Source organism: Acyrthosiphon pisum, chromosome A2 (assembly GCF_005508785.2).
Source record: "Acyrthosiphon pisum isolate AL4f chromosome A2, pea_aphid_22Mar2018_4r6ur, whole genome shotgun sequence".
Taxonomy (NCBI): domain Eukaryota; kingdom Metazoa; phylum Arthropoda; class Insecta; order Hemiptera; family Aphididae; genus Acyrthosiphon; species Acyrthosiphon pisum.
Genome location: NC_042495.1, coordinates 39,892,240 through 39,918,465, shown reverse-complemented (window position 1 = coordinate 39,918,465; position 26,226 = coordinate 39,892,240). Strand labels below are relative to the sequence as shown.

General features: G+C 31.4%; 1 protein-coding gene across 1 annotated transcript; it reads left to right on the top strand.

Annotated features, from left to right (window-relative positions):
- Positions 1-1,125: 1,125 nt before the first annotated feature.
- Positions 1,126-24,490, top strand: LOC100166487 (polypeptide N-acetylgalactosaminyltransferase 13). The gene is made up of 10 exons (XM_003247785.4): positions 1,126-1,580; positions 17,237-17,346; positions 17,658-17,838; positions 17,916-18,085; positions 19,805-19,972; positions 20,045-20,373; positions 21,049-21,229; positions 21,293-21,435; positions 22,544-22,846; positions 23,931-24,490. Exons 1-10 carry the CDS (start codon positions 1,423-1,425, stop codon positions 24,060-24,062), a joined length of 1,875 nt encoding a protein of 624 aa, XP_003247833.1. The 5' UTR covers positions 1,126-1,422; the 3' UTR covers positions 24,063-24,490.
- Positions 24,491-26,226: the final 1,736 nt, after the last annotated feature.

The window sequence follows — 26,226 nt, the reverse complement described above, 5'->3', positions numbered from 1 at the left end:
CTTAATAACTAAATAAAATCTGTATTCAAAATTATAAGATATCGGTATAAAACTCAAGTCGGTATGTATTAGGACTTGTGTTCGTCAACATTTTGGTGTAAAATAATTTAGATTTTAGGCGTTTTATGACACGTGCATGCGTAACATAAACCACGCTTATTGTGAAGGATTCAAAATAGATTTCATAATAAATTCAAATATGTTTTTAAAATGTTATTATTATCGGAGTAAAACTGAAGTCAGTACATTTGGAACACGTGTGTAGGTGGATTTTTCTACAAAAAACGGTAATGTGTGGGATTCCCTTGAAATTGAAAATTGTCAAAAAAAACGCAAAAAAAACCTTCATATTCTGATTCAATAATATACGAAACGTGTATATTATAAAACGAGCATGGCTTAGATAGCTTTGGAAAACAATGCAAAGTGTATCGAAATCCCTGCAGTACTAATTATGAGATTTAACTTAATAAAAAGCATTTTGAGCAAGGAAAGAGGTTTTATTTTATATATACAGGCCATTATAGTTACCTACTTGTGGCTCAAATAAATATATCCCCGTAAAAAGTACCTATCCACCCATGATAGCTAGGTACGACATCACACCGTAATCTTAAATAATATACGATAATTTGGTTCGTCGCTTGTGATTACGCAATACACAATACTCCGAATGATTATGGTAATAATAATATGGAGGCGGACCACGACAGTAGCAGCAGGTGTTTTGGTTACCTGTATTATAATTTATAATAATACTATTATATTGATGCGTGCCATTGTTATCATCGCTTTGTACAGTCAGTGGATATATAGTCAGAGTACATTAGACGGGTTCGGTGATTGAAACAAACACGCAATGCATTATAATAACAATACGACGACGAGACGGTCGTCCGAAAAGATTCCTAGGCTGGTGGACGCGTGCCTGTGCAGATGGCGCTCTCGCATATCGGCGGTGGATGTCCGTAGACACCGTCCGCAACCACGTCAAGGTTACCATACATATACCAGTTACCACCTCCACCAACAACATCGCCACCACCACGGCAACCGGTAACAAAAATGTAGTAATAAAAAAAATACTACATGTATCGAGATGTTATAACATGTGCGACGGTGACGGCTGTTAAGGTTTCTATACTCTTTCTCATTCACCTCACGACCGTCGCCGGTCGCTGTCGTATGACGTACTACCGCAGCACGCCGTCCGTTATTTTGTAATAGAATCGTACTTCGCTTATTTAACGCGCGCGTTTTTTTTTCCCTAGATCTTCGTCGATAATATTATCGTCACAGTTTGTCACCGCCGCTATGATAGCAATGATCTAGCTGAACTCCAACGCCGCCGTCCGTAGCGTCCGGTGGTTTGCGTGGGATGCGCCCCAAGTTGTCTTCGTCGTTGTCGTCTTCGTCTTCGCCATGGTGGTCGTGGGCTGCCGCAGAAGGATTCGCCGTGGACTGCCGTGGGCGATTGCCGTCCTAGTCACGTCATGCCTATTGCTGTGGTCGAAAAACGATGATCCCGCGGAGACGGTCGACCAGGCTGCCTCTGAAGACGACGACTGGGTGTCTCTGAGGTACGTACCATTATATTATATTTTGTTCCATCGACTATTTTTAAATATATACATCGTATACGCAAAGTAGTAGCAGTAGTCAGTGTATATAGACACCTATATTCTGTAGTAATAATCTACCTGTGCGTGGTTAGATTATGATTGTTTATTATTTTACTTTATCAGAAATTAAATATAATATTAATACAAATTATTATTGATGATTAAGTTCTATTTGATGGGACGTTATAAGTTATGATTTCAACGTTATGATTTCAAAAGTTGGCGGTCGAATTAAATACCTACACATTTATCATGTAAAAACAAACTATTCCCTGTATATCGCACTGTAAAAAATACTCAAAATTATGTTACGATTTTTTTTTATAAATAACTAGGTATAGTTAGAAATAAAAATACCGAGTATACCGACTTTTCAATACAATATTTTTTACTTACACCTAAAATACATCTATAATCTATCTGAATAACTAAAATAGGTACTATAATACATATTATAAATTAGTAAAAATATTAGATTGTGATAAAGTAAACACTTAAAGCTATCATAGCTATAATATGTAATGGTTATGTTCGTGAACATTTCTGCAGTCATTTTGGCAACATCATGATATTTTTACTCAATAGACAATAATCAATAATGGTTGCCATGGATACAAATAATTGGTCATAAACTTATGTCAATAAAATTGTAACTAATGGTTACTATTTGCTACCAATAACAATGTTCCCGTAACGGTTTTTGATGTGAAAGCCTTGTCAAACTTAATTATTTTTATTATGGGGTTCTGATTCTGGTTCAGGTTTTTAAAAAATGGAATTTAAGAGTTCTGGTCCTGGTTCCAGATTTTACAGCTCTAAAAAAAGTAATCATAGTTTATCAAAGAACTTCTCCTTTTCTGATAGCCAATAAATTGAGTACAGGTAATGGAGGTAAACACAAAATAATCATTGTAAAACCAAACTTTTGTTTATTTAAAAATATGTGTTCCGGTTTTGGTTTAGGGTATTTGAAAATATTAAAATTTAGTTAGGTTCTGTTTCTTCAATTTTTTTTAGGGTTTTTGGGTTCCAAAACCAGTTCATTTCGGTTCGGTTCCAGCCCCTGCCCTAAATATCAATACCTAGACAGAATAAATTAAAAGCAATTAATACACTGCAGCATTATTTTATATCCAAACTGTTTTGTAATGACTAATAAGTAATAACTAACAAATAAAAAACTGTCTCATGTCATTTGCTGCTTATTTGTTATTTTTTTTTAATTACGGCATTTGTGTGACTAATTATGTTTTAAAAAACTGATGAACTAGGTATGTTCTAAGTTTCTATACTCTAACGGATTTGTATTAGACGCGTTTAAATTGTTCTCAAAAAACGTTCGAAATTGATGCAGGACCAAATCCCAATATGTTTATGTTTATACCTTCTCAATAATGATCTAAAATTCTAAATATTTGGACATTTCGCTTGATACAGCAATCTAATTTGTAATATAAGTATCATTGGAATAATACTGGTCTTAACGAATATTCAATAGTGTATAATAAATATTACGCATTGAGTAAAATATAGTCTAGTGGTAAATCATACCTGTAGAACGAATTATAAATATATGATACCTATAGATGAAAATATACAATTATAAGATAATAATTATAGAAAATTATTTTCTTTTGTGAGATCAATCATTTGTGCTAAATGAGATCGGAATAGGTAACTATCACACGGATACTTTACAATAAATTATGTGTATATTAAATATTTATATATATAATTCGACAACAGACATTTGTGTTACTTTTTTTTGCATTCTAGCAATTATTCCATAATGTCATGTTGATGTTTTAAGTGAACATCTTATTAGTACTAGAATTTTTGCAGAATGTGCTCGAAGGGATTACTGTATGTAATTTCAAATCTTTTCCAAGTTCAAGTCCGCCGTCATGACAAAAGTAATTGCGCGTATCACAATATTCGATATTACTAAACTATGTACCTACGTCTTGTGTGTGCGAGCACGCGGCAAAATTCAGTCAAGCACTCAGGCCTTCACGTTGAATGATTCCATCCGGTCGTTGTCCCGATGGGAAAAGAGGAGATCGATGCCGCCGGAATAATAATAATAATAATAATAATATTGTGTAACAAAAAAAGACAATGCAACTCAGGTTTTAATAACAGAGTGACTAGGATAAGGAAAAAAAAATGATTTTGTTTATCCGGTTCAATGTTCAAATAAAATCTAATGCAAAAATCATTTAATAATAATGGTTGTTATAACAAGTGTATCTTTAATTACATTAGGTTGGTTCAATAATAACTAATTATTGTTTACGAACTTTGGTCAAAAATGTTGATCCATTTAGATTATATAGATTAAAAGATGAACGATATTATATCGATAGCAAAATATAACTATCATGTACTTATATTGTTGAAAATAATTTAATATTAATTTCTGTTATAATCCGTTTCAAAAAATTATGTGAATACATGAGACGTCATGCTTTCATCTATAAATTTATGCTAAAGTGTATAAATATACTCACATGTATTCTTGAATTAATAAAATTTGGACATTAGATGGATAACCTAACCTGCAGGTAACTGTACCTTTATACACATATTGATAATTACAGATATTGTTTATTAGAATAATGACTGTATAAATTAAAAGTGTTAGTTTCCAGAATGACTTTAAGTAATTATTATTTTTGTAAAACAAGGGGCCAGAGCCCAGAGATAGGTATATAAAAATGTAAAATAGAATATATATAAGATAATAAACTTATATACAATTATACAATTTTAATTTTTATTTGTAAATATACAAATAGTACAAATTACTGAATTACCTATTATAATTGGTTTTTGTTTATAGCTGAGTAACTGTTTGATTAGATAAAATACATTGTTTGGTTTTAATTGTAACAGTTTAAGTGTCACATTTTGCGAGAACGCTGCGAACAATAAAAATTTAAAAAAAATAATGAATACTAAAAAATAAAACATTTAATTATAAAAAAATTAAGTGAATTATTAACAGTTAAATTTTTTTTTATTCAATGCTTTCGTTCAATGTTTTTTTACTTCCGAGAATGTTTCATGTTCCAGTGAATTTTTAAATGTTTTGTCGGTGAAAAGAGTTATCATCATCTTCCTATCTTCCATCTTCCATCTTCCATCTTCTCATCATTACCTATCTTCTTAGAATTTATTACGGTGACCACGTAGAACACTTCTGCAGACTGCATTACAGTTTACAGTGCAATACGTGTCAAAGGGCAGAGTCTTGGATTAACATCATATAACATTATTAAAATACGTTAAGTGTTAACTTAATTAAATAAATATAAACAATTTATTATCATACATGATTGTAATCGTTTGAGATAGATTTATGCACGCGAGAGCTGTATTTTTTGGATTTCAGCAATTTCCACGGTCTAGTTTTTGTGTTTACCGTCGACTTGTGTGGAGTAGGTACCTATTTGTCTCAAACGTATGTCTACAGTAAATTATAGTATGCAATATATATGTACATATATATATTTATATCATATACATATGTCTACTCGGAAACCATAAAAATAAAATAAATTATTCACTGAAACGTCTGAAACCTCAATAATGGGTGTGGTGGTAGTTGGTAATAATAATATAACCACGCGGAATCTGCAGTATATTATAGTAATGCACTGCAGTGTGGCTGTAGACTCATCTCGAATACGCCGCCATAGTTCTTTATATTATTATTATAATAAAAACTATTATTATTATTATTATTATTAATATTGTGGGAGTTGTAAAAACGTCGTTCCGCGATCCGACGTAATTTTGCGCGTGAACGCAGTCACTGCCTATTGGATCTTGGCCGTAATACGTGCGCACATGTACGACGCTACACTGCATTAAACATGCATATTATAATATGGTGACGAGGTGGTAAGATAAAATATAATATACAATAATAATTGACCGGCCTGAGCAAATCGAAAAAAATCAGCAGTCCCCGCCGAATATCGCATTGTCACGTGTATCGTGATCGTGTGTCTGTATTATAGTCATGGCCGTATTTAGAGCAGGGCAAGAGATCATAGGCTAGGGGCGCAATTATAAAATAATACAAATACAATAATTTTAAAATAGTATTATCGTTTTGTTAGGTCTGGCCAGTTGTATTATTGGCTATCGCGTTATTATCTTTCTTCAAATACAACAAATTATTATTGTCTACTATAGCAAACATATAAAGTACAGTACACTCAAAGTACAACGATTTTATTTTCTGTTAAGCTATTGCCGAGTGTCGACTGATTTTGAGGTCGTAGATGTCAAATTTACGCGAGTAGAAAAATTACTTGTTTTTATAATGTAGTAATTTTTTATATATTTAAGTACTTAATATAAATACAAATAGTTATTAAAGGTTATTAGTTATTACTTAGTATATACTATGTAATTATACATGTTTTATATATCTCAAATATAGTTTTTTGAAACTAATGCAAATTTCCAATTTGGGGAGAAGGGTGCAAATGCAGTGATTCGCCAGGGGCGCCACCAAACCTCAATACGGCCCTGATTATAGTATTATGATGCTAAGTCGAATAATATGACGTATACCACCTATATATAGATACCTACTCTGTGTAGAAAACCACCGACAAGTGCACGTTCAAATTGCATGTGGTGAAAAAAAGAAAATGAAAAATACTGCATGCAAGGCCTACGGACCGCGAAAACGATTATTCGCACCGTGCTCACGGGGTATATAGGTAATACATATAATAATGCCGGTCCTGGTTTCAATTACCAATCGTTGCGCATCGCCTGCAGGTCGTTCGCATCCTATTCCTCCTCCTCCTCTTCCTCCTCATACTCCTGCTGTTCTTCCTAGCTCCACAAAGATGACTACAGTCCTTGAAAAATCGGTTAAATTTTGCTCGCCTCCCGTTCAGTCTATTATTATAATATCTGTATATAAAAAAAATCTTCCCGAACACGAATCCTACATTTACAGCTTCCGAGACGGAGAAGGAGCACATATTATATATATATATTTCAATTTTTACAGTCATAATAATTTACGTGGTATTTTATGTTATAATTTTATAATATATTATATTGCACGTACATATAATAGGAGATGGCATCACTGGTTTTTTTTGCCACCGTTTAATTTTTGTTATTTGCGTGTGAGCGCGTGCCGCTCGCGGACATTTAATAATCTACCGATTCGACGCGCGGATCGAAGAGCTAGGAATCTTGTTTTTTATATCTTTAAAAATCTAAAACATCCGATGGTTATATTATAATTTATTAAGTTATGACAGGTACATGCGAAATATATACATTGCAGTTTTTGTCGGTCGCGTTTATAATTTATATATTTGTATATAATATATACGATGAGTTTCTCAGATCGGACATGGGGATGAATTATTCTTCCATTAAACCGGGCACATCATCTAGAAAACGACTCTATGTTATTTAATTGTATATACTTGTGAATCTAAAGAACGAATTTGCGTTGTCATGTCGAATGTTCAGTGTTCGAATTGCTAAAGTAAATATAGGGGTAACTCTGTTTACTTTTAAAAAAAGAACGACCCCATCACTTTTTACGTATAGGTAATCTTACTTTTAAATGATATAGGAGTGGTTCCATAATTTGTACAACGACAGAGGCATTGAATTGTGAATTGTGATACGCATGCATGCGTGTATAAACAAATAAGGATGTAAAGATTTTTAATTTTCCATTTTATTCTTCTCGGTGTTGAATAGCCGGAAACGGTATAGTATTGGCACCGTAAAATTATATACGTATTACGAAGCCTTTTTAACAGTAAATATTCATTATATTATCTTCAAATGTATCAACGTTTATGAAAATTTTTTTTTTATTTATAAGTAGTTATAAGTCATTGCAAGACAACATTTTTGAAAATAATATATATTTTTCTATAGGTTTCATCCTAATAATTTTTTTAAGTTTTTACTTTTTTATACAACAATACATATATTTTTATATTTTGTGTCCCGAAGCTATTTGTCCGAGAATTATGGTGTATAAAAATCAATTTTTGAACGAATAGTACTATTTAAATTTAGATGAGTGGAGTGAAGGTTTAGGTTAAGCCTTAGAGCATCCCCGTATAACTGTGTAAGTACTCCACGAAATATTAATTTTAATCCACTACTCTGCTTATCTAAACTTTGTGTACGTATAAGTGTATAACTTATTTATTACTCGTTCGAAATGTTATATTCTTGTATTCCATTAGTATTATTGTAATTGGATAAAAAATATTTTTAAAAACGTTAATACGTCATTTTGAGATAACGTGTTTACTTTAAAAGAATCACCCAGTATATAGTTGCGATATCCAATGTGTCTGTGTGTGATATCAGTAAATATTATAAATACAATAACTATGTGTTGTACTTACGGGTTACGCCTTACGTCATCAAAAAACGATAGAGACCATAAAGAGCATACGATACCTACGTGTAACGTGTATTTATATAATATTATGTTTACAATCAGTTGTTCCCTTAATCCCTTTCACTCGAAGTGCCCACACTACTGCTACGTCTCGCACTCTCGCGGTGTAGGTATATTACATTATTACCCGCCTGCACCCGGCTACTTATCTTGTTTATATATATATTATGATAATGCCGTATGTGTTTAAATAAAACAAAATCACGAGCTGAGGTTTACGGCATCCGAACTTTTGTCGTATGTATAATGTGCCGTTTGCATATCAGTTGCATAGATTTGCTTTTACCATCTCTTCTAGCGGTTATTGAAATCGGTAAAAGTAAATAATACTGCAGGTTGGGAAATTAATGGACCCGGAGTTCATTTTTTCAACCGTCCATATTTTTTATTTTTTTGGCTGTGTATGAAATCATTGTTGATAGAAAACTTTTGTCGTATTATTTTTCTGCCAAATTTTCAAGTTTTGGTTTACGCGCATTGTAAATATATTTGTAATATAATACACCCAATAATGTTTATATGACATATAGTAATTATTTTAATTTGTTATTCCAACAACAAACAGTTAATACTTATTATTTTTACATTAATACTAACAATGAACAGTTGTAGTAACAATAATACTTGTTGTACCTATATATACTTGTTTTGTATGTTAGTACCTGCACGTGATAATAAATTAATATGATATGCAGTACTCCATCACAAAAAAAAAATAGATCGTTAATTTTTAATTTTTGCAGTATTTTAATAACCAAGTAAGTACTCACTAAATTACTCATAGATTTCTTTTGCATACATTTATTTTTATTTTTATATTTTTATATTATTTTATGGATTTTTATTTTCTACATGTATCTAATTTTAAACTGAACCATTTTTTTTTTAAATGTAATAGGTACTTAAGCTTTTAGTTTTTGAAAAATTTGAATGATGTTATAACATATAAAATAACATGCAAAAATCATGGTTTGAATTATCTTTTATGACATTTGACGCAAGCAAACATTATTTTTCGTTCTAGCTGAGTTTTTGTTGTATATATATATAGGGTCATTCGTCACTACGATGATCCATTATATCATGACTGGAAATGTGATTATCTTCACGAGCGTAATCACTTTGTTTTGGACAATGGCCTGCCGAGGTTATTCATACAAAATTATACAATTATCTATATGAACGTTGCAGTTTTCTTACAAGTTACTTTTGTATAACGTTGCGTTCGATTTTTTTTTTTTTTAGTTTTTCATTATTATATTTGATTTAATGACTTTGAACGGACTGCTCGATTGCTTGAATTCTCTAAAGTATACATTCTAAGGAATATATATATACTTATACACTCAGTGAAATACGTTTTATAATATATATATACCATGGTATATATGACATTTTTTAAATTATAGTATTCATTAGCAGTAGATAGTTGTGTATTATGTAGGTATACCTATATGACATAAAATATATTATGTATTAAGTAACCAGTAAGGATTTAAGAAAGTTTTGAAGCACGGTTTTCTGAAAAATTTGGGTTTATTTTTTCTTAATAGATCACGACAAATTAAAAAAATATATTAGAATAAATATTGCTGTGAAATGTAATCCATATATTATTGAATAATGACTTGTTATAGGTACAAACGAAAAAAGTGCCTTATGCTTATAGTATATTATAGGTTTCCTTAGAACATGAATATTTAAATTAAGATATTATACTACCGTACTTAATTTATTTGGTCATTATAGCAGTAATATATACCTACCAATATAATTATCATAATATATAATACTATATACATTATACCTAATGACCACTATAATATTACTTATCTTCAACGTCATTAATAAAAAGAATTTTTCTGTGATTCCTAGAAATAGGCAATTTTTTTTACTTAATACTATTTTAATATTTGTATGAAATCTTATTTTCTTTTATACAACTATAGTGTACAAAATACCTACATCAAATAAACAATGAGAATTTAAACATAATATTCATTGTGTTGCTTATTAATAATTAAATTAATTAACAATGTGTTTTTACCTTTTTTCACGGAATGGTTTCTTATTTAGTAAGGTTGTATTTGCAACGTCCTGCGATGGACGAATTCAATAAAATCGGTGTTATCTCATCAACGGAGTTTTAAATATGACTAATAATATTAAGTTGATCGATGTTTCATATTGAAAAATCTGTTTTCTTAATGTTTTGATTAGATAATGTATGACAGTAACTTCAACGACTGTCAAAATTATCCTAAAAGATATTTTTTATTATTCAGAAAAATGCTCTAGAGTTTAAACTTTTCTTTATTCGACCTTTCTATCGTGACATATATTTTTTGGTTTTTTCAGCTCCATTTAGTTATATTCTAAGTCATCTATACAGTGTTATCATTGAACTTGAACACGATTTCAATGATCAAATGGCAAATAATATGTTCTTACCAACCGTACACGTATTTTATAACGGTAGTCAACAGGATATAAATGTATGCGGGAGACGTCGTCCGATCTGACCGCGAGTGGTTCTCGGACCGTTCACTGTTCAGACCGCAATAACCAATTTGGACGGACTTAGAGTACTTTGACGCTGCAGTATCGACGCAGTGTAATCTTTTACATTCGTCGTATTTATATTATTTTGTAAATGGTTCTATCTACATTTTACGATTCAGTACCATTATGTACGTTCAGGCCATAACAAAATAATTAAGACTTCCGGGTCGTATAGAAACATAATATTCGACAACATATATTATTATCCACCAACGAAATAAATACTTGTCCTCTTAAAATCTGCAGTCTCGTATGACCAATGTCCATTATTTTCATAGAATTCAGTCAGCCGGCATCGAGTTGAATCGACAAAATTAAAATCCTTCGGTTCATTTTTGTTTGAATTATGGAGAAATATGAACAAAACTATTCTGTTTTTTAAATAATTTTCAATAATTTGTTATCATGCTATAGTATTTTATCTATAATAATAATAATAATAATTAACATATAATTATTTACGGTATACAATTAATAAGAAGAATATAATATTACAATTTAAATCTTATTATTTGTACTTTTGCATATGTACCACCTACCTTTACCTACATATACGAATATAGACTTTAGGTATGGTCATGGTTGGCTTAGGTTAGCCTAAGATGGTTAATTGAGATTCATATAGCTGTTAAAATTCACATAATCCAATCTGATAAACCGAAAATCTCATTATACAATTTTTTTATACCGTAGTTATAATGCGTGATGGTTACTGGACACAAACGATTACTAATAAAGTAAGAGGTAAATATTTTTTGTGTTCGTATATAGTTCTGAAGATTACATCTGGAAATTTTTTAGTGTTTTGAAATAAATTATATCACGCATAAATAACATTCTCCAAGGAAAAACACGTAATTTACTGTAAAAAAAAATATATTGTAAAAAATACGTTCAATAAATAAATCATGTAGGTAGGTATATGAAAAGTGAAAAATAATAATTCTGATCGTTATTTGATATAATCGTTAAAACAAATCAATCAATAATAATAATAATTCATGTACAAAAAACATCAACAATATTTCCGGTCAACGGACAATGCGCTTGGTGATATAGGTATACTAATTAATTATTATTTTCGCCATAGTGTTTTACGCGGAAATGCTCCATAATTCTCATTAAAATAAAATAGTGTTATATGATTTATGAATCCGAATATTATAGCGTATATTATACGATGGTTGCTGTACCCATACAGTTTGTACCTACCTAACTATGTTTTCTGCGTAGAGTAGGTATGTATCTGATTATTATACAAGACAAATAATTGTTATGCAACTGATCTATGGCAGTTATAACTTTAAATTTTTACGTATAGTACTTAACCAGTGCAACCGACAATTAATTAACACGGAAAATCGTGACTATACAGTATACCTATAAGGTCCTGGCAGTTGGAAGACTCGTGACTACGTAAACTATAATCGGCCATTGTTGCGCACGGTAATTAAGTGTAGGAAAGCCCGAAGAATAAAACTATAAAACTATAATATTATATTATCATTTTTGGATTCACGATATTCATTCCGAGTTGCTTTTATTCTTAGCCACGGTAACATTTTGATTTTGACATTGAACGTCATATCAAATCACTGCCCCGATAAAGAATCGTATACTGTATAGCGTGGTGTAGGAAATTGTAATCGAAAACCTAAATAAAAAATTCTTACAGGATATCAATCGGTGCTTATGGTGTAGGTTAATGTTATGATTTATGAAGATCACAGAAGACGTGGATATCTTTTCTTAGACATTGTATTCGTCAGTCGTCACCGCGGCGAAGTGTCGCGGTGTTCAATAGTTAGTGTGGTTATATCTTCTCTAATTCAGTCAAGTGTTTTACACTCTTATTGTGACAATAGGTTTAATTTTAGACGTAAAACTCACTATAACAAATGTATAATTATATTATATGACAAAAGCCACTACGAATTGGCGTATGCTTAACGAATTAGTATGTTTTACACTCGCTCTAACCTTGTGACTGTAGTTGATAAGTAGTGTAGGTACCAATATTAATAATAAAAACGCACCGCAAACTAAAAAATTAAGTATTGTGTTCTGAGTTTAAAGAACCGTGTTGGTCACTTTAATTAGACAGTGGCAATCTTCGGCTTTGTCTAAGTGGAGTGATCCGGGGGGGGGGGGGGGTAGTTGAAAACTCCTTTGAAAATATGTACATTAAAAAAAAATACGTGTTATGTTAGGTACAATAGGTAGATAATCGTATTATATAAGTCTTTATTTATTTTATTCCTACAATTCACTAGGTACTTAATATTTATATAACCCATGGAATTTCATTAAATTAATAATTATTGGTAAAAAATGCATAGTATTGTCGATGGGAGAGGGTGACTAGTGTGGTAGTAAACTCCTGAATTGGATTGATTGGTATTACGGTTTATTATCTTAGTTATCTAGTTCATACGAGTATTTATAATTGTTTGTATCAACATCTCGATATATTAAAATTTGGTATTAGGTACACCTTATTGTATATTATGGGAAACTGTCCAAATGTCATATTTGACTTAGACGTATTAAATTGTCGTTTGTCGGCGTGCAGTGTACCGAATATTAGAACGTCTAGATGACTGGATTCGAGAATCGTAATAGACAATAGTGTATACTATTACAATATAGTACATTAATGCTCGCATTGTATCCTATTCGTGTCTTATAGTTGTAGGAATAAAAGCGTCTATCTAGCACGCTTTGCAGATACGCCGAGTGTGTGTATCCGAATCGTAAAGATCGGGTCTCGACTCTCGAGAGTAGAACATATTATTATTTGTTATTAGTTATTATACCTATCGTATGATATACCAACCGTTTTCCGTTTGGAAGTAATACGCGCGACGATATTTTCAGCCGCCGCACAGCACGCGTATACTTTTAATTTTTATAATATTACAGATGTGGCTCGTAAAGCGGTCGTTGCCGCAAAATGCAGATAATAATAATATGTAGGTAGGTATATACCACAACGGATGCGTAGTATATTCTATGAAGAATGAAGATATTATTATCGATGCAGCTATAGACTTACTCTTTTAAATGGGGTTTTTTATTTTTGGTTTTGTGTGACAAACGAGTTCTGCGGCGGTGGTGACTTCGTGATTGAAACGCGTATACGCGTCTGTGTGAAATACCTAAGAAAACTGTGCACTGTGTAACGTAACCGTATACCTGATATGCGACGTATGACCTCGCGGTTACCAGTTGTAGTCGTCGTTGTCGTTGATCTAGCTGATGGGATGCTGTCACGCAGATACCGCTATAAATGAACCGATGAAAAACAAAGGGATAATAATATTATACATTGATCGTCGATTGTCGACTTGTCGTCATCATTATTATCGGTATACCCATATGGTTATACAACACTGTAACATAATATAATCGATCGGAGACAAAAGAAGATCCTCGAGTGGTGGGAGGGTGGTGGTGGTAGGAACCAACATCACGACAGTTGTACGAGACACGATACCGCAACCTCTATTGTTCGATGAGTGGGCACACCATGTGCCGCTATACATATTATACCTAATAATATAATATTATGCTTGCACCGGTGCTGTGATTACGGTCTCCCTGAAACGGGGTTTTCGTGCGGAAACCACCGTTTGCAGTGCGGGCAGAATGGCAGATTCACCGCAATATTCTGTTTCGGGTTGAACGGCGCCGGTTTTCAGAGGTCGTGTAAATAAAATGTAGGTATCTGTACCAACAACGGAAATAGGCGCGAGGAACACGTATGTCGACATCATTATTACGCTCACGGCTCACTTGTACACGTTTCGGAATGGAAATATCGTCGGCGATTAGAAAATATTTAAAAAAAAATTGAGTTGTATATACGATCGGCGGGGCACAGATCGCGTAGGTAGTATACCTACTTATTAGGACTGGACGTCATCGTCGCTACTATTGTAACCAATTTGACCCGAATTTGCATCAGTTAGTGTATAATATTATTATGATATTACTTATTGTTATTTTTACCTACATTTTTCAACGACGTGTGGAATGTCATTCACAGCCTCGTGGTCATCGTATTGCCACATACTGTATAATATATAACTTATAACTTAAACATGTGTAATTACGGAATTACAGAATCTGATTATATTTAAAATTGTATAGTCAAAAACAGAATACTTTTCGAAAAATGTTGATAAATAATTAACAACTGTTATTCGTTTATTAGTAAATGTTTAAAATTTAGATGAGCCAATTTAAATAGTATCAGAGGCTCCTCTCAAAACTTGTGTTCCAATGCTTCGTTTATCTTACCTTCTTAACGCATATTATAATATTAACGGGGAATCATTTATTCAATATATCTATCAAGGACATTCCTATTTAAATAATATGGTATTTTATGTACATATGTTTGGTAGAAACTTGTTTTTTGTTTATTGAATATCTTTAATATTATGAAAGCATTGTGTTACTGCCCTTTTTAAAATATAACAAAAGCCTGATTCATAAATATTTTCATAAAAAAATTCTGCTTCCAATCGGGAAATTAAAAGTATTGGGATCACTAAAAGAATGTGATAAAATTCACTAAAAAACTACAGTTTTATTATAAAAACTTAGTGTTTTAAATACTTCAAGCTTAATACAAATACTTAGATATATGTGTCAAAAATGTATACAATTTACTTGGAAAATGTATGACTTTATAGTCATTTTAAACGGATCACCCTGTACACTTGCCATCCGAGTGACCAGGTATAATATAGTAACATGTCATAATATAAATGATGTATAGGTACATAGCTGCAGTCGTCACCAACCATAACGATGGAGGAGAAGAAGACGTCGTATATAATGTAATTACTCTTTATATAATATTATGTTTGGACGTGGGACCCAAAAAATTATGACCAAAACAATCGCGTACCACATGAGCGGTCGACGATGCCTCGTTGTCTGTTGTGTCGGTGTGGTGTATAGAACAAATGCAAGTAGTTATGTATGTATATATATATATGTGTGTGTGTGGATTGTGTACAGTTTGAAAGTTATTCGAGCAAAACGGTGTAGAAGTCGTGTCCTCATACACACGTACCGGTCGTCTACGAGTATTTTTTTGAGATAAATACATTTGGTGGCAATTTTCAAAACAATCGTCCTCTTTTTTCATCGAGTTATTCCAACCCATTGTTGTTGATTGTAATTTGTACAGGTTTGACGACAGTAAAACGATCGAACTATGATTGATAACTGAAAAGGTACAAAAACGAATATTGTTTACCTACACTTTCACAGTCAACACGTTTATTCCATTCATTTTATACTTGGTAATTTTTCGTGATCAACATCTTATTTTTCAAATCGCATTGTTATAGATGTGATATTTATAACATTTACATAAATCGTAATTTATTTATACAACCATTCCTAATAATTGGTGTTCATATTATTGTCAATAAATAACAATTTTTAACTGCTGTTTTAATTATGTTCGAGAAAAGGTTGTCTAATATATTATTATGTACTTACGGGCTACACTACGAATTATCTAAAATTTATTTGAGTTTTTAACACCAGCATTTAAACGAATAATAATAATAATTTTATTATTCAACATCAAAAATTATTGAAATATTAAAGTATGTTACACTAATTTAACTAATATACTTATTGTTCCTAAATTTCATTACATTCAACATAAAATGTTGATAGGTATTTAATCCGTTAATCAACGGAATTTTGTAACACACTTGTGTCTGATTTAGCACAAAAAAAGTGTAAATAATAAACACAATGTTTGGAATCATAATATAAAATGTAGGTTTTACCTGGAAAATCAGAGAATTTTTGGGATTTTTAGGAACAAATATACAAGACACGGTTGGGTATAAAAAATCAACGGTAAGTGGTAACATGTATACTGAGTACTGACGTATTGTTATCAACTGAGTTAAAAAAGAAGTAAAACCAAAAATAATTATTTTTGATACAATTATTATTTTTATCTTCTTAACAATATTTTATAGTATTTATTAGATTCTGAGGAGAGAGATGAATGTATTGATTTTACAATGATGTGTGTTTTTAACTTTTTTTTTATTATTTTTTTTTATCAATTTAATATAGTATAATGATTAATTAATCGACATAATTTTTAATTAAATTTGAAAAGAAATGCTAATTTATGCTAATAAACCGACGCCTTAGTCTGCTCGGCCACTCCGTCCCCCCTTGTTAATGTTTATAATATAACATTAGTACTTACCTTGATGCCGTCGGTACAATTTAAGATTCTAAAAAATATTTATATAATAAATGAAAAACTTATGTATTGTTCAAAATGTATACCTACCTATATATACTTATGTAATATAATAATAGTTTCTAATTGTTTTTGTTTCTATTTAACTAGGTAGGTACTTATCAAATAATAATGTAAACTGTGATTTTTTATATACTATTGCTATCTACTCGTACTGTGACATACCTACAACATTAATTGAATATTATTAGACAATGTTCATATGAATAATGAATAATCGAAATTCCTACCAACTATTGTAATACATTTGTATGTCATATGTTTCAGATTAAAAAGAGACCAACAAGAATTTATTGATCACAGAGGATTGCATGTAGTTGTTGGCCACTATTTGGGAGATGTTAACAACGTGGGGGCAAGTGCAAATCTCACAGATGGTAAATAAATAATAACTATAATAATAGGTACATTTCCTTTACACTTTTATAAAGAATATTAAAATATAATACAACTATACTAACTAGCCATATCCTATTTAAGTCCGTAATGGTTCTGGTAATTTTACGGTGAAATGAACCGTTGGCCGTGACATTTTTTCCTTATGATTTTAATCCTTAAAAATAAAAGGGTTGATGTGTTGGGAATATTTTTTCGTAAAATGAGTTAATATTCTTACGTGGTTTTTTTTTCATTTAACTATTTCCAGTATACTTATATTAAATGTACTTAATCAATTTTTTTTCCATAGAGTTACTTAATCGAAACATGTTCGACCCAAAACCGAAGGAAGGACGGGATGGGACTCCGGTCATTATACCGCCTCACATGTCTTTACAGATGCAAAAACTCTATAGAATTAACAGGTTCAATCTGATGGCCAGTGACCGAATACCGTTGAACAGGTCTCTACCGGACGTCAGAAAAAAATCGTAATTATCCGCTACAGCGTTCGTGGTCATCAAATATAATGGCCAATAGGTACTGATAAATATATAAAACTCCACAGATGTAGGCTGAAAAAGATTGATATTGATAAGCTTCCATCCAGCACCGTAATAATTGTTTTCCACAACGAGGCTTGGTCGACGTTAATGAGAACAGTCCAGAGCGTTATAGATCGTTCACCGAAATATTTGCTGAACGAGATCATTCTAGTCGACGATGCCAGTACTCGAAGTATGTATTACACCTACGACCTATCTATAATTCAAAGCATCGGAGTTTTTGAAGGACAATCTATATCCGTTGAAAATAATATTCCGTGGCCACGAAGTGAACATTTTGATGAATAAAACCACTCGCCTGTTATATTGTTTTTGGTATTTACGTTGTGATGTTACAGTTTATTTATTACAAAAACTGAAACACGCTTAGTGCTTACGCCTAACTGCCTAAGGTATATTAGTGACTTCAATGTATAATATCTAATTTATTATGATTTACTATTAAACACAATCGGGTAGATTGGATTTTTTACACGAGCAAATACTCATTTAAATATATATAGTAATAATATACGTCATATAGTCACGCTGTAGAGTATCAAATGTATATCCACTTTGATGAAAATAATTAAATATTACCATAAATGCTTTAGGTTTCATAAGAAATAATTGAAAATAGACGAACAATTTATCAATTTCGATCGAAATTAGGTACCTATATTATTATTTTGTCTACCATATAATATTATAAGTGGATCCGTAGGTAAAGTATATTATGTTTTGTATAGGTAGTATGCGATCGTATTTTTATGACTGTCATTAAGTCTTTCCGGTCGAGCCACCCGAATGAGTCAATGTCAAAAATATAAAATAAAAACCTCCCGACTTATAATCGAAAAGATCATAACTGCACTCAAGTCTCGACAAGGAGTTAACGCTATGGCCTGCAGTAGTGTTTAGGTTTCATATTATGTAAATCGACTATTGAGTTGGTACGTTCACCTCAGGGAATAAAGATGTAGGTAACACTATGACAATTGATTAAATTGGCTCTCGTGAAGAATATTATAAACCGAATTCAATAGAGCAAACATAATTGTCGTGCCAGTTTAATAAAAAATTCTCTCATTTAAAATTATTTTTGATAAGTATGGAATTAGATGATGTACTTGCTTAAAGCCAGAGGGTGTATCACTATCGCCATATATTTTATCATAATAATAATATTGCAACCACTACAAACCTACTATTAATTTTCACTTTTAACATCGTCTGTAGAATTATATTAAAATTACATGGGTAGGTAAATTTTCTTGTTTATCTTTTAAACCGAACGTGTTTCGTATAATATTGTCCTTCTTGATTATAGTTTTACATTTTGTATGTCTTATATGGTATTATGGTGTATATTTATTATTTTAAATTCTATGTTTATTTGGTCACGGTTCACCCCGAAATAGTAGAACGGATTGAATTTATGTTTTTAAACATATACTATTTTTTTATAAGTACTTACGTTTTACCCAAGGCGTGCCTACAGGGTCAAAATGTAGGTCCGGACTGGTTATAATATTACCTATAGTTTATTAAAAATTGTTTTGGTCATTTTACAAATTATTGTTTTATATTTGACTTGATAGTCCTATATTAATAATAACAATTATCTATAATAAAGGATAGACATTTTTTCCACATTTTTTTATGTCATGCAATTAATTTATTATTAATGCAAATGCGTGGAAAGAACCATGTCGTTCTGAAAAGTCGTATAATATGCAATAGGCGAACAAGATTTGTGTCGACGATTTTTCAATCGGATACACTATATTATACTCGAAATATAGAATGTAGAAGGATAAAATATTTTTCAACAATTACAGTCGTCGTGTATTATAATCATTGGTATATTATAATATATATAGGTACAATTAAAATTGATTTTTCGTTTTAGAATTTTTGGAAAAAGAATTGGACGATTACGTTGCCAAATTGCCGGTCTTAACACGAATAATACGTTCACCAAAAAGGATCGGCCTGATAAAAGCGCGTCTGATGGGAGCCCGGCAGGCGAAGGGCAAAATATTGGTGTTCTTGGATGCGCACTGTGAGTGCACTTTAGGTAATCCGTTTAGACGTCGCAGTCGACATTATTTTTTCACTGCGGTCTAAATATGATTATTAATTTTTTCAGGATGGCTGGAAGCCCTCGTGAGTCGAGTGGCCGAAGACCGGAAACGCGTAGTGTGTCCCGTGATTGACATCATAAGTGACGAGACGTTTGCATACGTCAGAAGTTTCGAACTGCACTGGGGAGCATTCAACTGGGATTTACACTTCCGGTGGTACACGCGGACTACGCCTGATATAATGAAGGGGCAGCGGGACATCACGCAGGCGTTCAGAACCCCGGCGATGGCTGGGGGGTTGTTCGCTATGGACAAATCATACTTTTTCGAGCTGGGTGGCTATGACGAAAGGATGGAAATTTGGGGCGGGGAAAATCTAGAACTCTCGTTCAGGGTAGGTATGATTTGTTTCCTGTAAGGCCGTATTTACAGTTTACGCACCACCCCAGAGCTCACAATTTATGTATTATAAATGTATAACAGAGATTCGTCAACAATTTATGGATATTTTCTTAAGCTTTTTGTATACAGGCAATAAATAAAATTAATAAATTAAAAATATTTAATACCCAATAAGAACATTTGCTACGTTTTTTTTTATTATTCACGCTTGTACGCATGTTTTTTGGTAAATTTAATATAGTAATTAAAAACTTTGTTTGCGCTATTATAGATGAGACACATGTTAACTTTTTAAATTGTTCTCTTTTAAGCGTATTTTTGAATTTTAAATGCAATTTTTACCATTTTAATTAGTGTTCTCTTAAACTCTTTTTCTTGGGATTTTAAACACATTTTTTTATTGTGCTACAGATTTTCACTCCACATACCATTTCCCCGATCATGACATTATAATATTAGGTACCTATGTAGAATACCAAATAATAAAGTTTGCCTATTCCATTTTATTTTCTGATTGACTGACTTTTTAATAAATTGTTTGCTATAAAACATGTGCGCGTATTCCCTTTAATACGGCCTTGTCAGGAGTGGTTAGAAATCTTGGTCAATTAAACGCATGATAATATTATTATAATCGCTGTAAATTATTGTCGTTGTCGGCACACAGGTCTGGCAGTGTGGTGGCAGCATAGAAATAGCACCGTGTTCTCATGTCGGACACGTATTTCGGAAATCGTCTCCTTACACGTTCCCCGGTGGCGTGTCTCACGTGCTGTACACGAACTTGGCACGCGTGGCGCTCGTTTGGATGGACGAGTGGCAGGAGTTTTACTTCAAATTCAACCCTGGTAAGTTGGCGCGCTGCATCGAAATCCGTGGGTTTAACCGTGGCCCGTTTTTGGTATTTGCAGAAGCGGAAAAGTATCGTGACGAACAGCAGATCAGGACGAGGTTGGAGCTTAGAGACCGTCTGAAGTGCAAAGGGTTCAAATGGTACCTAGACAACGTGTGGCCCGAACACTTTATGCCAACCGATAAAAGATTTTTTGGAAAGGTAATTTTGTTTAAAACTGACCCCACTGCAAGTTTAGACGTGACCTATAATTTATAATAGATTCTATATGATGTGCATGCGTAACATTAGGGGTGCCATCCATAGGTGCAAATAGGGGGAGGGCTTTAGGGGCTAAGCCCCCCAAAAATGTCTAAGCTCTCCCAAACATTTCCTACATTTTGTTTTAAGCTTATTAAATATTATCAAAGTAAGGCCCTATAGCCCTATTAGCCCCCCTCCCCAAATCTCAAACGCTATTTGCGCCTATGGTGCTATCACTGTTACTTGTTAGGTAACACAGTAAATAAAATAAATAATAATAATTTAATTATCTTTGGTCTACAAGTACTCGTTTAGTTTCTAAGGTTATAATTAGAGTTTATTTTTTTTTTTTTAATAATTCTGTATATAGTATTTTAATTTTAAGCTTACATTATCATTAATTAATTACTAATTTGTTTACTTATATTCTATGTTAAAAAAGTTAATCTAAACATTTTCATACCTTCAATTAACAATTTAAATAGTGTAGGTACATCTTTTCACCTGTTGTATGTAGTATGTTTAGGTACAATTTAATTAATTTCTTCCATTCTCTTTCTGTCTCGTTTTAACCTTAACATTTTTAATGTGTTAATGTTAATATTGCGACTTTAATTGAGACTATTCTCATAGTCCAAAAACTAGAATAGATTTCATAACTTATTTTATTCATTTTTTTATGCTGATTGTTTATCTTATCGTACTTATTTAGGTTTGTTTAATAAGTACGTACTACGTACCTAACTATGTTTTTTCATAGTATTTTAAACTCACGCGCGTGTTATGTGACAAATAGAAACTATAATTATTTTAAATATTATTAGAAAGCGCGGTACTAGGATTTAAATTTAGTAAATGTGCATTTTGGGGGGATGCAACGGTGTATTTATAATGTTTAATTGTCAAATAATTAATATAAAAAAATAATACGAACACTGATTATAATATATTTATTATTTATACCTATATAGTAAAATAGAACCTGAACCAGCGTGCGCTTTATTACATTATATCAGTTAATGCAAAATAATGAATGTATATTTGTTACATAATGTTTTCATTTCAGATCAAACACATGTTGTCGAATCGTTGTTTAGAAAAACCGTCTGGACGTGGTTCGCTGAACCAGCCCATGGGCCCGGTCGGGATCAGCGGGTGCGACGTTCAGGGTCGTGCGTCCCTGTCGCTCATGTTTGTCATGGCCCCGGAAGAAGAGCTGGACTCTGTGGTGTGGTCCGGGTCTTTGATGACTGACGAGTCCGTGTGCCTGGACACGCCCGAGCTGGAAGCGACCGACGAAATTGCGTTGAAGGTCCGGATCGTCGCTTGCACGGGTCAAAAACGCCAGCGCTGGAAATATGATGTAGAGGTGAGCTCAGTCCAGCGGTGGATCGAACATTGTTCAGCTATACGCGGTGAAATGATTTAGGGCCAGTTAGATTTAACAAAAACAATTGAATGCTGTAAAATCTGTAAATCGTAGCCTAGATGTTTTCAGGGGACGGGAGGTCGTAAAATTTTGAGTCTTTAGTTAAATCATATTCTATCATAGATATATAATATTATGTTTAATGCCCGAGAAATCAATAACCATAATCAATGTATCACGAAACATACATTTTCCAGCTGGATTCCTAAAAATCAGTGAGTTTCTTTTATTTTAATAAATCTTGGAACTTGGAACTGTCCATAGTAATTATTGTAAATTGAATACTATATTTTTTACTATATCATATAAGTCAAAAAAATTTGGTATGCAATTAAAATTTAAAAAAAACATTTTTTTTTTCCATTCAAGGTAATTCTCGTACTTATTTTAAAGAATTTTTCTTATAAATTATTTGTATATTTTTAAAATGTTTTGTGTGTTTTTGCAAAAACGTATGTGATACATCTTTTTACAAATTCGTATTGCGTTGATTTGTTATTACTTATTACTGTTGTATTTTCATTTAAGTTTACAAAATAATATAACTCACCCGTAATTTATAAAACCAACCATTATTGTGAATATACATATTACCACTGCACTCGATGGGACCATAAAACCGGTATGAAACTCAACTGTACGTCTGTACTATGCTCAGCAGTTGTATTTATAAATTATAAGATAGGATTCCATAGTCCAGGATGAACACACGCCTAGACTATAGGTTGGAAAACTCTAGATGTTGTACTCTTAGGCCTACGTAATTGCCACCCCTATACTTTCTTAGATTATATGATTTTTTTTTTACATAAATCACAACGATTTACTGTAGATCTAGCTCATGGTGATCGAATATATCTCGATTAGGCTCTCTTGCCCTAGCGTTGATTTGCGGGTTCGGCAGTAATGCAGTATGTATATATTATATGTATACACTTCATCATAGCGCGAAGTAGTTTTTGACTTTAACTCCGTGATATCATGATATTAATATAATTATATTGTTGTTGCTTTATGATTTTAGACCATGAACTTGGTTCACATACACACCGACTTGTGTCTAGATTTGCCCGCCGGCGAATCCAGTATCGTGCTCAAAGGTTGTGCTGATCATGCTAGTCAGAAATGGATTTTTGAACAAGTCCCATGGAGATAACTATATAGGTACCTAACTGCAGCCTATTTAACCCGTGTACATCAATTATTATATTTTATTTAACAGTCGTCGATTATTTATGAGATGTCTTAAGTTCCTGTACAATTGTTGGATTTTGTTTCCAAACAATTTATTTGATTATTTTTTACTTGATATTATTAATATATTTTGTTGTTTTAACATTTTTTATTGTTTGTATTTTTATGAATTACATTTTAATAATAACAAAGTAAATATACAAATTTGATATTATACACACTACACACATTTGTTTGCATAGGTACTCGTGATTAATATAATTTTATTTTTATCTATTATCGACAATATCAACAGTGATAAGTACGTCCTCCTTTTATTTTTATGTAAACGTGTTCATAAATGTGGGTAATAACAATAATTATGATGTACTCAATTTTAGAATATTAAAATAATTTTAATGAAAAAATTGGTTTTTAAATTTAAGGATTTAGAAAATGTTTATAGGTATATTATGTTTTTATATTGATATTTTATAAAAATAATGTAATTTATTACGTGTATATTTGTAATATCAGCTATGTTGTATAAAGTCTAACGATAATAGTCAATTTTATCTGTCTGAATGTATTCACAATGTATACTATATTATATTAAATATAATTTAATTTATGTTTTATAGTTATTGCATTTGGAAACATCAAAAAATCTGTTGACAAATTACTATATCGATTTGAACATAGTGGATTTCTAATAGATATTATAACTTAATCAAAATTAAATTATTGAAGAAAAAAACAATAATAACTAGGTTGCATTAACAATCATACATAATACAAAGTTAGAGGATTCCGGCTGTGTTTTCTTCTAAAATAGACTTAATATATTAATACCTATAGTATCTATTGACTATCCTAGTAATAATCACGGTTAAAAATGCTGAAAACATAATATTTGAATTTGTTACAATGTATGTGTACTTTAAAACTACTTTTTCACTTTGAAATTGAACTCTATTAAGTCCTTAAAAATTAACAATTTAAAAAAATTATAATATATATATATAAATATATTATATTGAAGTAAAAAAATATTTAAAAAATGTAATAGAGTCGCGTTTTCAAGTAAATTTTATGACGAATCCAAGTATATTGTTCTCAGAAATTTCATCGAATAAACAGGTTAATTGATATATATTTTAGCAAAATATTGATACTTTTTGACAAAAAAAAAATCAAAATAATTAATATTTGTGTAGCTCGTTAGTAATGCACGCTCACATGTGGTCTACCATTTCTTTCACACTTCACCTAACTATATTGATCTGTGATCACTTACTACGGCACTACTGACGTATTTACACGATACGAACCTTTCAAAAATTGCCTATACTGAACTCCTTAAAATCAGTCGGAATCGAATCAATTTAAAAATTTAAAGCCAATTTTGAATGATGTTTGGTAGTTTTGATCAATTATTTACTTTTAAATTTTTAATCACGCTATAATTATTGTGTAAATGCGTATAATATATATATATTTATATTATTTATAGAAAACATTTCAAATAGTTATCGTTATTCTTATTCGAACATGAAATCATTAATAGTATTTTTAATGGCTATATCTGCAGGTAATATGAATATATTTTTGAAAATTTATTAAATTCGTTATTTAATATGTTATTTTAATTCTGTAAAATGTATACTGGTAACTGTTGAGATGATTTAGGTAAATATTATATATGTAATTTTTGTCGACCAGATCCACAAGACTACATAATTATATAAATATATAATATAAATTATGTGATATTGCATTACAGCTTCAGGGTAACTACGTTTAATTTATTAACTTGAGCATTCAAATAGTATCAACATTTGGTTTTGCAACAGTATAGATAACTAATGGTTTTTAAATTTAATATTCAAGCAGAAAATAAATTCTGGAAAACATGAAGCCAAAAACGTTCACAAATAAAATAATTACGACTTACTATTTTATTAAATATGAAATATAACTACACAAATTGTAAATAGTAGGTCAGAAGGAGGAATAAAAATGAACGAGTAATAATATATAACACGGAATCTACTTACTGTTGATTTCGGTGCTTACTAATAAAATTGAGCCCCGGTATAAACGAAAAGTCTACAAATTGAGGCCACACTTGATAAAAGTAGAATATA